Here is a 16,458-nt window from a genome sequence, read left to right on the forward strand (position 1 = left end):
CATCTTTTCATCAGAAAATGTCTTTTAAGGAACTGCTAGGAACAGTTTGAAAATGTCGGTGTAAGCTGTTTGTTGACTACATGTGACTCTTTTTGACATTTGCAAGACAGGTGAAACAAAATATTAATCAGTTTTAATTTGTATATAAAGAAAGTAGTTAGTGGAAGGCTAAAGAATATGTGATGGTCCCCCTTTTCTCTTCTTTTTTAAAAGATAGGGGCTGAATAGCTAATTGCAGAACTATCAAATTCCACCCTTCACTTTCTGCTTTCCCATTTGAGAAGGGTGAGGGGAGCTTGGTGTTGGGAGAATGACTAGGAGATTGCTCACCCATCTCCCAGCATCACATGAGTCCTTAGACTCTTGTTCTCATTCCTCTAATATTCCTCCAAATTATGCTCATTTTTTCAACCATTTTAATGATGCCCAGCTGTAAAGAGTTTGACTCTGGTTATATTTGGAGGAATCTCTTTAGGCAATGGCAATTGTAAACAACACAAATGGAGGGATGGTTAGAGTGGTGAATCCTTCACCTGTAGGCCCAAGGAGTGCTCTGTTGGGTCAGGCAAAAGGCCTACCTTGAGCAACCTTCTCCTGCCAACAACAGCTGGCCTAGAACATCTCTTGGTACCTCTAAAGTCACAAACAGCAGAACATGGCCATGAAAGTGGGGGACCAGGTACAACCAGTGGGTCAGATTCTTATCCTGCCCACTCCCCACAGCCAAGTGTCACAAGCAGGTGGAGCTGCCCACCTGTCAATTGCCCAGGACCACAATGCCATCAGAAATCAAGCCATGTTACCAGTGAATTCCTGCTTGCAGAGGTTGGACTAGGTGATCCTTTCGGTTCCTTCCAACTCTATGATTCTAGGCACAGTAGGGTGATGACTTTTTTACAACCTCATTTCCCTGTATCATAATTTGATGAGCTTTCATTAAAGATTAGATAAAATCTTACTTTCAAAGAGATTTGATTAAAAAAAACCTCACACACAAAATGATTTTTTTAAAATTATTTATCAGTTTTTTGACCATTTTTTGAAGTCACAGTAAGCAGATATAAAATTGAACCCAAGCTTTAGAGTCACATATATACAACATTATATAGGGTCATCAAACACACAAGGAAGTCAATTATTCACGATAATGTCATTGGACAGGATGAATCTCAGTGGGAGGAGTCGTGCAAGTCTTTGCATAACTTTGATCGCCCGCTCACAGCACTGGTTGCTTCGGTCAATGTTGATTGGAGATTTATCTGTTTTCCAGTTGGTTTTCAAGCATTTGAGACCTCTTGGGTAGTCATTCAGAACTGCAGATAGTTCATCAAAATCTTTAGCGCGGAACAATTAACTGCTGAACGAATGGTCAGCCCATGAGTAGGAAATGAATGAACACATTTTACGCAGCCTGTTCCTGGTTTTAGGCATCAGAATAAACGCAAGAAGGGCTAGAATGGCACGAGAGTTCCAGCATGCATTGCTGATGTTTGGGATCTGTTGAAACTTCACGAAGGGGATCTCATTCCTGTCAGTGAAGTGATGGAAGACACGAGTGAGGTGGTAAAATAAACTTCATGTCGTCTCTCCAGCCGCCTGTTTCCTTAATCTGAGTTTGACCGTTGCTGAAGGCTGTTTTCAATTTATCATAATTGCTCATCAAATCCTGCACAAAGAAGTACTTGATGTTTGGTGATTAAGTCAACCCATGGAGCTCATTGTCCATGACAACGCGAAGAACGCGATCCAGCACATGGTGCTGGCAACTGATGAACTTGGGTTTGGGGTGACCTTCTATTTGAACATTTGCTGCAACCGGACAACAACGCCAGCCTTATTGCCAGTATTCACGCATGTTGTGTCGGCAACAATCATCAAAATTGATCCCCACAGGTTGAACTCCTCTAACACTTCCTGGAGTCCTTCTGCGATTGTTTTAGCTTTCTCATCTTTCAATTTTAGCGCAGCCAACTTAATTTCTTTTGCTTCATTCTTGAGGACCATGGCCTGATATTCAAAGCCCTCAACGTGCTTGCTGTCAAAGTGTGTGCTCCACTTCTCCAGATGAAGCGGGCTCACCAAGTGCTTCCTCACCTGCTCAGCTCTCCTGTAGATAGCCTTGTGGATTGCTGACTGACATGGGGTTGGGACGACAGCTTTGAGCTTGTAACAAGGCATCTTGCAATGCCTGTTGGGTTATGCTTCCTTGTGCTCGTTGATACTTCATTCTCATCCTCCCAAGGACTGTCTTTGCTGTTGTCGGATGAGTCCATGTAGCTTTCGGAACAATCAGGTGGCGCTGAGCTGGTAAGTGTTGATTCTGGTGACACAGTCGCTTCTATTGCCTTCTTTCGCTTGGATGGGTGGATGGTCTTTGCACCAGCACGTTTGTTAGTGGAATAACCAACCTGACCCTTGCTCTCAATTTGCAGTTTGTAGAGGTTCTCGTCCTCTTTGCACATCCATTTGCCTTTCACCTTGGTCACGTCAAACAGTTCATTCAGTGAATCAAAGTTTTGTTTCTTTCTGCATCACTGATAGTCTTTCAGAAGGTTTGCTAGTTTTGCACAAATGGCTTGATCAGATACATGCAGGAAGTTCAATGTTTTGCTCCATAGGGCTTTAAGTTCCACAGCAATTAGACAGATCTGGGGAACCAGGTTCGCGTCTCCGCTCCTCCACATGCAGCTGCTGGGTGACCTTGGGCTAGTCACACTTCTCTGAAGTCTCTCAGCCCCACCCACCTAGAGACCACAAGGGCCATCCAGTCCAACCCCAGAATTGCATTGGCTTTTTGAGCTGCTGCATCACACTGTTGACTCATGTCAAAACATTGTATAAAGTTTGGGGGAAATCCAAAGACCTACTAGAATCTAAGATACCTTGGTGGCTATCACCTATTGAAGCATTGTCACTTAAAACATTGGAAAAAAGGGAGAATGGCCTAGATACAGAGAGTTGCTGGTTGAACAAGAAGGGAAACTAAATTTGAAAGAATATGAAGAAATAAAAGAACATCTCCAAAGTTGGTTACATCATAGACAGCTAAAGGATATATTTAAAGAAGATAATAAAAAAGATTTTTCATATTCGGTGTACTGGGAAATGATATATAATGAATTGAAGAAAATGCTGAAAATAACATTTGTAAAACAACCAGAAGCTTTTTTTAAAAAAATGTTTTTTATTTATTTCAATCTTTAAAACCATACAAAAAACACGAATCTTCGTTTACCATATGTTGAAGAGAAGAAAAAGAAAAAGGAAGGAAAAAAGAAAAGGATGTGGCTGTATTGAGCATATCATATCCTGATCTATACACAAATTGTCTCCTCTAGACAAAGAAAGGAACAAAAAGGGGGGGGGAAGAAAAAAAGAAAAAGAAGAAAAAAAAGGGGAAAAGAAGACATATACAAAAAAATAATAATACATAAAAGTACATAAGATATATATATATATATATATATATATAAAATAACAGTGGTCTTCCAATCATATCCTATACAATTTATATTAATCCATCTTATTATATACAAAAAGTTCACCTCTATTTTTCCTTTTATTTTCCAATAGGTTCAGTTCCAATCTGCTTTCATGATCTTGTTACTTTACTCGTTGATATATAATCGTCAAAAATCCTCCATTCCTTTTTTGTTTTTTGTTTTGTTTGTCCTCTAATTCTCCCAGTGACCCTGGCTAGCTGTGAATATTCCTTCATTAAAATTTGCCAATCTGATACATTGGGTGTGTTCTTATTTTTCCAGTTTCTTGCGATTAGGACTCTCGCGGCTACAATACCATACATAAGTAATATTCTATTTGTACTTTTTATTTCTTCTGGTATTATGTTTAGTAGGAACATTTCTGGTTTTTTATAATCTTACATTTTAGCATTTTCTTTAATTCTTCGTAGATGTTATTCCAATATTTACTTATCTCTGCACATTTCCACCACATGTGCATTTGGGTTCCTATTTCCTTCTCACACCTCCAACATTTTGGTGACTTGTTTTTATACATCTTGGCTAGTTTTTCAGGGGTCTGATACCACCAGAAGCTTTTTTGCTAGGCATTCTAGGCCAAGACATACCCAAAGAGATGAGGATGTTATTTATGTACGCTACAACTGCGACGATAATTTTGATAGCACAAAATTGGAAGACGGGAGAAATACCAACTAAAGAACAATGGCAAGAAAAGTTGATGAACTATGCAGAAATGGCAAAGTTGACAGACAGACTTCGGGAAAAAGACCACAGTGACTTTAAGAGAGAATAGGAACCATTTATAGCATACTTGCAGAAGCAAAAGAAAACTACTGACTAGATGACAGGATTTATATAAACACTCACATCTTCATTAACAAAATATGTAGAAGATAAAGGAATAATATAGTGTACTTTTTAGAAACAGCAGTATGGAACAAGGGAAAATAAATCAGAAGGGGATGTTGGGGGAGGTCCAGAGGGGAGAGAAGAGGGAATGTAATATGAATGTTACGGATATGTGATGTATGCAATAATAGAAAATAATAATAATAATAATAATAATTAATAATAACAATAATTTAAAATAAGAGTTTGGTTGCCTGCCATGCACTCTCCGCAGAAGATCAGGTGCCACGGGGGGGGGAGCATGGGTATAAGGCTCTAGGGTTACCAGAAAGTCGGAGCTCACAGGGTGTCTGTTGTGGGGGAGGAAGGGAAAGGAGATTGTTAGCCGCTTTGAAACTCCTTCGGGTAGTGATAAAGCGGGATATCAAATCCAAACTCTTCTTCTTCTTCTTCTTCTTCTTCTTCTTCTTCTTCTTCTTCTTCTTCTTCTTCTTCTTCTTCTCACGGCAAGGAGAGATGCCATGTTTTATTTGTCATGATTTATGTATACCCTAAAAGCACTGCACTGGCTGCCCCATAGTTGCTGGGCCCTGTTCAAGATTTTGGTACTTGTTTATAAACCCCTAAACATTTGGAGCATCACTTCCAAGATCAGTAGACCTGGTCATTAAGATCTTCAGGGCAGGCTTTGCTATGTTTCACTGTATGGAGGCACAGAACAGGGCTTTGCCTGCTTTGGCATGTGGCCTATGGAACTCCTTTCCACTGGCTTTTTTACTTTTGATATTTAGGCCTCAATTGAAGAAGATACACTTGTTTACCCAAGCAGTTGGAGGGCAAATATATTTTAGTGTTCTCAGCATTGTTGATCTTCAGATGGTTCATAATTATTTGAAATGTGATGCTTTGATTTTGGTTACCTTGAGATTAGTTTAGTGGAAGGGTAGTATAAAAATACAATATTTTATTATTGATAACAATCATAGGAATCACCACCTCCCATTGTTAACATTTTTATATTGCTTGGATTAAGCGTTATTCTACTCACCCACTGAGCTCATGGATCCATTCACTGCCTCCTCTAAATCTAAGTGTCATCTTTATACTAATAATGCATCACTGCAAAGGTTCAGACTACAATGTATGGTCTACACCAGGCTTCCTCAACCTCGGCCCTCCAGATGTTTTGAGACTACAATTCCCATCATCCCTGACCACTGGTCCCGCTAGCTTGGGATCATGGGAGTTGTGGGCCAAAAACATCTGGAGGGCCAAGGTTGAGGAAGCCTGTTCTACACAATCCAGTAGTGCTAGATGATATTGTGGAGGGAGAAAAAGACGGGCGCGCAACCTGCCCCAACCTGGAGCCTTCCAGATGTTTTTGCCCACACCTGCTATCAGCCAGTATAGCAGATGGTCAGGAATAATAGGAGTTGTTGTAGGTCAAAACATCTGGAGGAAACCAGATTGAGGAGGGCTAGATTGGGAGTATCTGGGGAGTGTTGTAACCAGTTTTGCAGGGATACTTAACCACAGTCCTGCTTGTGGCATCAGATGGCTGCTTTTCTCAATTACATAATGGTTTTTTCCGGTCTCTAAGAGTAGGATCCACATATAGCTGGGCTGGCAAAAGTCAGTACAAGACTGCATCTGAACCCAGCTTGTCAATTGCAGCCTAAATTCATTCAGAAGTCCCAGGTAAGCAATATGCTTCCGAGCCATTTTGCCAGGTGATAATCTGGAAATTTATACCATGACTCTGAAGCAACAGAGACTTGTTCAAAAGGCAGGTCTTTCTTCAAACACAGCAATTCTTTTCAATTCTTTGTTTCTTGGCAGTTTCTGAATGGACTAGCTTGTCATAATCTTGCATATGTGTGAATACCCTCTTAACTTCCCCTCCAGGACTTTATGCGTGACATGATTCTGCAAGTGTGGAAAACTGCAGTGTGTGGTATTGGGGATAACTGCATGACACAATTTTCTTTATTGTTCTTTTTAAAGCAAATTCTAGCTGTAATAGCTTGAAAGAAGGTTTGCAATATCTGATGAAATCTCAGAAAAGAGAGGGATTTCTGACAAACACTTTTAGTGGTCATAGGCAAGGCTCAGCTTCTCTCTGCTTCTCAAGATTAGCATAATTAGAAGATTAATAAACACTGCAAAATAAGATGCAGAAATAAATTATGGGGATTTGCTTAATTTTTCTATTAAACACAGGTTTCAGTGTTTTCAGTGCAGTATCTGTGTTTTCCTTCTCTCAGAAATGTGCTTTTTAAAGAGAGATTTCCCAAAGCACTGCTTATTGGTCAAGATTTTGGTTCCAGAATTCTCAATGCCCCCTTTCAACCCCCTTTTGAATTTCAGACTTATCAATGAATCTCTGAGGGACCAATTGCTTGTCACCATCCAGAAGACCTTCACCTATACCCGGACCCAGGCCCAGCATCTCTTCATAATCCTCATGGAATGCATGAAGAAGAAGGAACTGGTATGCAAGCACATTCTCTAGGCATGAAACGCAGAAGCCCAATTTCATACCATCTTGGTGCATAAATAAGGTCTCGATCTCAGTTTGGAGATGGGGGGGGGGGCTGCAGTGGTATGCAGTCCATCTTTCTAACTTCCATGGCTCAAACCATAGTTTGTGTTAGATTTGCATTACCCAACCTCTGGCTTCTCTAAGGCTGGCCTGGAATATCTCAAAGCCATGAGCTGAAACCATGCTTAGGAGGGCGTTTGCAAACTGCAATTTGGGGCAGCCCTGGTTAGCCTTATCCATAGTTAGTGACATGTTTACCTGAAGTTTAACCTCTTTGGAAGGGAGAGGGAATTCATGCACAAGAGGGAGAATCTAAAATTAGGGTTGCTATGCTTGGAAGAACAAAAAAGAGGATGGGGACAGACACACACACACACACACACACACACACACACAGCTCAGCTGAGGATCGGGAGCCTCTTGCCCGAAACATAAAAAGAACAACAACCCAGACATTTTTTGTAAATTGTAAAAATCGGCCTGGCCGGAGATGTTGGCCATGGAAAAGAGGACATGTCAAGGAAATCTTGGACGTATGGCAACCCTACTAAAATGCAAATCTGTAGCACTTCCCCAATCCCCAGCACATGGTTTGGAGACTGAAGAAAGAAGAAAGAAGCTTCCACCTAAACATTAGGAAGAACTTCCTGACAGTAAGAGCTGTTCGGCAGTGGAACTTGCTGCCAAGGAGTGTGGTGGAGTCTCCTTCTTTGGAGGTCTTTAAGCAGAGGCTTGACAGCCATCTGTCAGGAATGCTTTGATGGTGTTTCCTGCTTGGCAGGGGGTTGGACTGGATGGCCCTTGTGATCTCTTCCAACTCTATAATTCTATGATTCTATGACTGTGTGAACTAAAACTGTGTTTCGGTGGATGTTACTTAGAAACCATTCTGTCTTTTACATATACATGTACATGTATAATTGGAGACCAGGGCATGAAGGGTCCATAAAGCCAGCCACAAACAGCTGATTAAAAGGTGATTTAAGTAAAATGTAAGAACACATAAAATGGGAATTACATAACACTTTAAATTTGTAGGATTAGCTTCCATTGGCTTTACCTGTACAATGTCATTAACTCAATTAAGAAGTTTCATTGGACTTTAAGTTATGGATAAATTATTCGCAGAGCATCATAAATGCATCCATCACATTATATTAGCTTATAATATATATTAGCTTATAAATATTGTTCTCAGAATCTGAATTCCAAATGTGCATTTTCTGAAACCAGTGCTGTTATTCTTTCTGTGTATATGCTGCTGCTGCTGAACAATTATTTGCCACCAGCAGCATGCTAGGAGCTATGCAAAATGCAATGAAAGATGCAATCCCTTTCCCAGGGCCTTGCATGAAGAAATCAAGGGCGGCATCAGTAAGAAGAGTGTTGAATTATTAGTGGTGAGGCAAAATCAAACCAAATAATGCATGTGACAGGGAAGATAAGCCTGAGATGGTTTAGGGTCACCATTGCTTGATGAAGTAGATCTTGATGATGTTGACAGACTGCAAAGCTTTTCTAAGCAGAGGGGGCTCCCTGGCACAGAAATGATACTGGTAGCCATAAAAAAAAAACATGAGAAAAGGAGGCAACACGTCGACCAGTTCTTGGGCAAAATATAACTGTTTTAATCTGTAGTTAACCATAAACCAGAGAGTGATCCAGGGAAATCATCTGTTTCGGTTAATGCTTCTTCAGTTTTATAACTAAAATAAATCAAACAGATGATTACCCTGGATCACTGTCTGGTTTATGGTTAACTACAGATTAAAACAGTTATATTTTGCCCAAGAACTGGTCGACGTGTTGCCTCCTTTTCTCAGCACAGGGGTTGTTTTATCAGCATTAAAAAAAAACCCAGCTATGTTTAGATTGCAAGTTCAGATGGCTAACATTGTTATTTTGTTGGCATTTATTTAACCATATCAATGAGCTTAAAAGGTAAAGGGCCCCCTGACCATTAGGTTCAGTCGCGGACGACTCTGGGGTTGCGGCACTCATCTCGCTTTACTGGCTGAGGACTGGCTGAGGGAGCCGGCGTTTGTCTGCAGACAGCTTCCAGGTCATGTGGCCAGCATGACAAAGCTGCTTCTGGCAAACCAGAGCAGCGCACGGAAATACTGTTTACCTTCCCGCCGGAGCGGTACCTTTTTATCTACTTGCACTTTGACATGCTTTCGAACTGCTAGGTTGGCAGGAGCTGGGACTGAACAACAGGTGCTCACCCCATCGCGGGGATTCGAACTACCAACCTTCTGATCGGCAAGCCCCAGGCTGTGTGGTTAAACTCACAGCGCCACCTGCCCCCCTATCAATGAGCTTAGTGGTGTACAAAACAGAGAAAGTAAATAAAAGTGTATGAAAGGTTTTATGGTCACTGGCATAATTAAGCAGGATCACAAACAATAACAAATTCAACCTACTTTGTTTTATAATGGTGGCTCAGAGCCACGTGAGTATTTTAGAATCATAGAGTTGGAAGAGACCACAAGGGCCATCCAGGCCAACCCCCTTTGGGTTCGGTCAGTCAGCCAGTTACAAATCCACTGAATGGTAGCATTGTCCAGCCTGCATTTTACCAGCTTCTTTACAAGACTATCATGGGGCACCTTGTCAAAGGCCTTGCTGAAATCAAGATAGGCTTTAAGAAACCTTTATCCCTATAAGTAGATTGTGTGTTGCCAAGCCCTCAGCCCATATACAGAAAGTTTTAGCATGTAATAATGTTTCACCCATTGATAATGATTCACAGTGCAAAATTATTTACATTAAACATATTTTACTCTTTTTTAAGCATGTTTGGTTTTTGGCTTTACAGAATAACAGCTGGAAGGACAAAGCTACAGTAATAATTTTGGAGGCTGAAATGTGTTAAAGGCTTCCAGTTCCATATCTTCCCCCAAACTCCAACAATGCTGAGTTGGTGGGAGTCAGTCTGAAAGAATCTGAGTTGCCAGTGTCACTTTTAGCTAGTAAACCTCAGTAACCTTCCACAATATTGATGTCAAATTTCTTTTTATCTTATCTGTGGGAAAGGTCTGGTGAGCCCATTTCCATTCCAAAATTAATTCAGTCAGGCCTCATAAAATGACACATAAGAGCTAATGTTGTATCCACAGGAAACAAAACTGCTGTAGGTGAAATTGTAGACTGTGAATGACGTCTAATCCAGGGATGTTGCTATCAATGAAGACTTCTCTGTTACCATCAATAAACTCTTGTTTGGGCAAAGCCACCACTGATTGACAAAATGACCCATAATGACCCATAATGTCATAAATGATAAAGCAGTGATATTAAGCAAATGTTACAGCTCAAATTAAAAATCATCACAAGTCACTCACTTGTCATTTAGGCAGCCGTGTGTAAGTAGCTGCCTGACTGTGGCCTGGCCTTCGCTAGTGTGGGGCTGCCTTTTCTGTCTAACTGTGCTGCTGGCTTCAGTGACTGTAAGAGCACCATTCTGTTAAATTACTTATGGTCATACAAGGACAGGAATTTAGATGCCAGGAATTTAGATGACAGGAATTTAGATGCCTACTAGCATTCAGAGAAAGTCTGTTGAATCCCAGGAGCACACATCCATATTAAGAAAGCATGGGGAAGCATTTAATTAGTCTCTAGCTAAAGGGAAACAAGAAAATCCCATCTCTTTTTGGCATGCATGGGAGAAGAAGCTCCTTCCCCATCCCTTTTGCCTCTTAGATTTTATTTACTCATTGCCAAGAACAGAGAGTTGTGGTTGTGTTCCTATTAGCATCTCATAATTGTATAGCATTTCCGTGCGCTGCTCTGGTTTTGCCAGAAGCGGCTTAGTCATGCTGGCCACATGACCTGGAAAAACTGTCTGCGGACAAACGTCTGCTCCCTTGGCCAGTAAAGCGAGATGAGCGTCGCAACCTTAGAGTCGTTCACGAGTGGACTTAACTGTCAGGGGTCCTTTACCTTTTTTAAATTGTATAGCAAGCTGTAGTCTTTTTGCAAAGGCCCCTTTTTCTTGTTTCTTTTTGAAATAAAAATTTTATTTTCCAAAATACTGTAATAAAACTTTTAACCACAATAACTGGATACTAGTGTAGTTATGTTTTGAATTATGGTGCTGGAGGAGACTCTTGAGAGTCCCATGGACTGCTAGAAGATCAAACCTATCCATTCTTAAGGAAATCAGCCCTGAGTGCTCCCTGGAAGGACAGATCGTGAAGCTGAGGCTCCAATACTTTGGCCACCTCATGAGAAGAGAAGAATCCTTGGAAAAGACCCTGATGTTGGGAAAGATGGAGGGCACAAGGAGAAGGGGACGACAGAGGATGAGATGGTTGGACAGTGTTCTCGAAGCTACGAACATGAGTTTGACCAAACTGCGGGAGGCAGTGCAAGACAGGAGTGCCTGGCGTGCTATGGTCCATGGGGTCACGAAGAGTCGGACACGACTAAACAACAACAAGTGTAGTTATGAAGACAGGAGTGCCTGGCGTGCTCTGATCCATGGGGTCACGAAGAGTTGGACACGACTAAACGACTAAACAACAAAGTGTAGTTATAAAATACCATTAAAAATGCATAACCATAACTGGCTTATCTTAATAATATTCAAACAACTGAATAGGGCAGTTGACATTAAAAGGCCTGCAATTAAGTATTGAGGGTACCTCCTGAATATCAACTGAAAAGTCTTCCACAGCACGGGACTGTGGCACTCAATTCCCAACTTCCGTTGAAGCCAATCAGGCTTCTGAAACACAAGGGACAACTAGAAGTGGTTTGGAATGTGAAATAGTTCACAGGTCTGTTTCTCTGGGTGCCATTTACCCACACAACTTTATTCCCATCCATGGGAATTCTCCTCTTTCCTCTTCCCCTGGGGAAGGAGAATAAAGGGGATTCGGCCTTTTTTATAGCAGAAGATACTTTTTTGCACATCTCCTGCTGCAGCAGCACCCCTGCTGAGATCAGATCCACAGCCCCCCCCCCTCCCAAGCTGCCTTTCCCTTTTTTTAAAAAAAAACATGGTAGATTGAATGCCATGCTTGTTAAAGAGTGCTTCAAAATGCTGTACTGTGGAAGTTATTAAATCAGCCCTCCCCGACGGGCCGTTTTCATCTGACTTTAGGCTGGTTAGTTTTCTCTCTGTGGCTGCTTTTGGGTTCCCTCTCTCAGACCAAATCCAGTGCTCAATTCCATGGAGTCTTGGGCTCCATTCCTGTGCATGCAGACATCTTGTCTTTCTTTTTCTGTTCATAAGTGAAGCATAACATGAAAAATTTGGAAGCTGGCTATTCTGGGTGAATCTGGATTTTTATAAATATGTGGCACTGATGCACCGTAATAACCTTGAGATGCCACAACCCAGTGCTGGTGGTTGGGTTTGCAAGCCCAAGGACCATGCAGGAGTGAATGGGTTGGGCTTCTGGTCTTCAGAGTGCAAAGAAGGGCTGTTGGAAGGGCAGGCGAACAGGGTCTAATAGGCATTGGTCACTTGTGCATGATTTAATATACATACCTGCCATGCTGCCATCTCTGGATATAAATACATACTGTATTAGGTAGCCAGAAATAAGGAGTTTAACCAAAGGGGACTAAAATAAGCAAATAACACCAAATAAGTTTCCCAATTTTTTTCCAAAACAGACAAAGCATCTCTTGTTGATTTTTTCAATAATGGATGGATGTTCATAGGAAGTGTTGTAAATTTGTATCAGACATAGAGAAATTATGCCTGGGAACTACAGTATTTGAATTTGCCAGCATTAGAAAACTGCCTATTTGTAACTATTCTCCAGTTCTTTTTGTATCTACAATTGCTGCTGAAATGAAACATTGCAAGCAGCCCTTAGATTCCCCCATGTCCTTCACAACAACTCTATCAACAAAGCTTATCTTGTTGAGATGTTTCTGCTGGTTCAATACCCCAGATCTTATCATATGCAAAGTATCTGTTTGAGGATGCTTGATAACCTTATTTCTCATGGAAAGAATATTCTTGTCAAGTAAGATACCATGACAGTCTCCTTGCTGTAGGGAGAAAAGAGGGCTGGGCTAGGATATCCTGCTTTGTTTTTCCTTTAATATCTTGATGAGTTATTATCTCCCTTTAGCATGCTGACATGCTGGAACCTCCTAAATATTGAATCATTTATTTAGATTTCAACATTAAAAGAAGCCAGTACCGTGACTGAATTTTGTCAGTTCAAGATAACACTTCAAAAAGTTTAATGCTACATTTTTATGAATAGAAAAAAGAGGATTATGGTGTTTGGGAAGAACCTATAATTAGGCAACAAAGAAAGAACTGCTATTCTAAGCAAGCGGTTTTTCCAATTGCTTAAATAACAGGCATATAAGCTACACAAATAGATTGCTATCATGTTTTGGTAGCTTTTCATGCTTCCAGTATTCAGGGCTAACTTGGATATTTTCCAATGTAGACCTTCAACATTATAAAGAACTGCTTAATATTGGCTGCATTCAAACATCATGCTAAGCCATAGCTAAACCTAGGGCCAGGCCAGCCTTTAGGAAGTCTTTCACATGATGCCACCAACAGCCACTCACAACCCCCCTTCCAACGTTGCCTCAACTGTGCAACACTTTTTTCTGCTTATGTTTCATAGATCTATAGCCTGAATTCTATGAATTTTATATATCTATGGACTGGGGCATGCATGCTGGGTAATTAAGGTGGTGGGCAGCCACTGCAGATGGGAGTCAAACTTTCTCCCATTCCAAAGATGCACCATTGTCCGTCCACAGCTGAGACGGCCCCCCAGGGCAGGAATGGAATGAACTATTTCTCATTCCAAACCACTTCAGAGCCCTTGGGGCCCTCAGGCAGTACCCAGCCTGGCTGACTATTGGTCCTGGGGCAACCCAGTCAGATGGGTGGGGTATTATTATTATTACTACTACTACTACTATTATTATTATTATTATTATTATTATTATTATTATTATTATTACAGGACATCCCTATTTTCATCGGAGAAATGTTGGGGGCATGCTCTTTCTTTGCTAATGGAAGTGGGGAACTTTGGAAGCAACTTAGAAGGGGATATTTGAAAGGTCCAACAGCCTGTATTTCCACACTTTACTTTGCTGCATATTTTGTGATTTTAAATCTCTCACCAAATAGTATTTGCCCCAAACCTGGTTCGAGGCATCAAATCATCTTACCATCACTGCCTAAGTACCAAGGGCGCACAGGACAATTCTATACCTCCTTGCTGCTTTCAGATGCCAATCCTACTATAACATACAGCGTTGCCAGATTCTGCACAGCAGCGTTCAAGATTCAACGGATGATGGCCTGTGCCACAAACTAGATATAATGGGGTGCTCTGCAGACTGATGTCTGTGGTCTTATATATACTAGCCTTTTGCGGTCTTTTACTCTTGTCTGAGGTTCCTAAGCCTTCTTTTAGACTTTCTTAACTTCTTTTGGATTCTTATGGACTTTTATTATGTTTTAACTCTTCTTAGTGGGTTTTTTAATTTTATTTTAAATGATTTTAAATTATTGTACCCCTCCCTCCTTATCAGGGCCGGATTTAGGTTTGATGAGGCCCTAAGCTACTGAAGGTAATGGGGCCCTTTATATGTCCAGCTGTCCTTTGTCAACAACAAATTATCGCTATTTTTGTGTTGAATATATGCTATACATGCCCATTACTTACATCATAGATATGTAGGTTTTATTTTGTTTTTTATCTTATGTTTTGGAAATGTACATCCAGGTTTTTTCCCTTTAAATTTTTTGGGCGCCCCCCAAGAGAGTGAGGCCCTAAGCTAGAGCTTGTTTAGCTTATATGTAAATCCAGCACTGCTCCTTATGCTGGTCTACGGCCGTAATAAAGTGTTGGTTGTTGATTGATTGATTGATTGATTGATTGGATCAAGGCATCAAGGAAATTCTCCTTTTATTTTACCATATTTATTCATTTCCCTTTCACCAAACCAACAAGAGTCTCTAGAGTGTGAAAGGCCAGACCCCCTGGGGAGCATTTTTGGTGACTCACAACCAGTGCTTTTTTTCTGGGGGGACGCAGGGGTACGCATACCCCTAAACATTTTGTGAATCTAAGTTTGGCCTCATTGAGGGGCTGTATTTCAATATGAGCAGGAAAATGAGAGTACTCCTAAACATTTTTTTAAGAAAAAAAGCACTGCTCTCAACTATGTTAATACAGTGTATCCACATCAAGCCCCCCCAGCCTAGACAGTTGCTGCGGATTCAAAGGCTCAGTGGAGTACCCAGTGTCTCTCTTTCAGCTGAGGAAACAGGTCCATGTAGGGCCTTGCCTGCCTCCTTCCATCTGGGCAGAGGGGGCTCCGTTTTTGTGTTTTTGTCTTTTTTAATTGTTTTTATTTTTTTATCTATGTCTTTTTAAATTGTAATTGATAGTAATGCTGTATCCTTAGTTTAATATTTTATGATTTACTAGCTGGCCCGGCCACGCGTTGCTAGGGTTCTTTCTTGTGATTCCCCCCACTCTGTCTGGACACATGATTTATCCTGCCCCCTCCTCCCCCACCCCCTGGTTCATCCCTGTGACTGCCCCCCCTGTCCTGACCCATGAGCTATTGAGCCCCCTTTTCCCCCACCCCCGCGGCACATCCAGGTAACTGGCCCCACTCTGTCCTGACTCATGAGCTATCGAGCCCCCTCCTCCCCCACCCACACTGTCTGAGCCCTCTGTTGTCTCCAGGGAATGTTGGCCCCTCCCCCTGTATCTCCATACCGTGGCCCCCACCCTTCGAAAAGGAACTGTCAGCTTCTGGGTTCTGTTTCCCAGCATGCACTTTTCTCTGAGCCCTCTGTTGTCCCTGGGGAGCATTGCTCTCTCCCCCCTGTATTTCCATACTTGGGCCCCCACCCTTGGAGAAGGAACTGTCAGCTTTTGGGTTCTATTTCCCAGCATGCACTTTTGTCTGAGCCCTCTGTTGTCCCTGGGGAGTGTTGTCCCGTCCCCCCTGTATCTCCATACATTGGCTACTGCACACGCATTGTGGACATTTTTATATGGATAGATAGATTATTATTTTTTTGAACATGAGAAGCAGAAGTTACTATTGTTTAATTTGGGGGGGTTGTCATTTATTTTGGTGGGTATTGTATGATTTGGGTGTTGTTGTGTGTTTTGTGTTTTGTTGTTTGTTTTGGTTATTTGGATTTTCTAATTTTGGAGTAGGTGTTTTGAATGTAGGATGCGGTGTTGGTTTGAGGACTTAAAACTGGGGAGAGAAAGTGCATGGTTGTTTTTTTAAAAGACGCAGAGGCTGGCAATCAGTCATAGTACCGTGTTTCTCATATTATAAGACATGTCTTATATTTATTTTTTCCTCAAAAAAACACACTATGGCTTATTTTCAAGGGATGTCTTATTTTTTTCCTCCTCCTCCTGCCGCGGCCGGCATTGCTGCTGCGCCTATCACGATGTCTTATTTTCGGGGTATGGCTTATATTCCTTGAATGCTTAAAATTCTGCTATGGCTTATTTTATGGGTATGTCTTAAAATATGAGAAACAGGGTATAAAGCCTAGGTTAAAAGGGGCACGACTGCCCTTACTTAAAATGGCCACCGTAG

At 41.4% G+C, this 16,458-nt stretch overlaps 1 protein-coding gene across 1 annotated transcript in view; it reads left to right on the forward strand.

Moving 5' to 3' along the window:
* TRPM3 (transient receptor potential cation channel subfamily M member 3) overlaps nt 1-16,458 on the forward strand; it is a 335,637-nt gene that overhangs the window by 231,029 nt on the left and 88,150 nt on the right. The window contains exon 8 of the mRNA XM_035100060.3: nt 6,702-6,825. Coding sequence (XP_034955951.3) covers nt 6,702-6,825 — 124 coding nt within the window. The remainder of the gene's footprint in view (nt 1-6,701; nt 6,826-16,458) is intronic.

This window comes from Zootoca vivipara, chromosome 10 (assembly GCF_965207765.1).
Source record: "Zootoca vivipara chromosome 10, rZooViv2.hap1.1, whole genome shotgun sequence".
Classification (NCBI taxonomy): domain Eukaryota; kingdom Metazoa; phylum Chordata; class Lepidosauria; order Squamata; family Lacertidae; genus Zootoca; species Zootoca vivipara.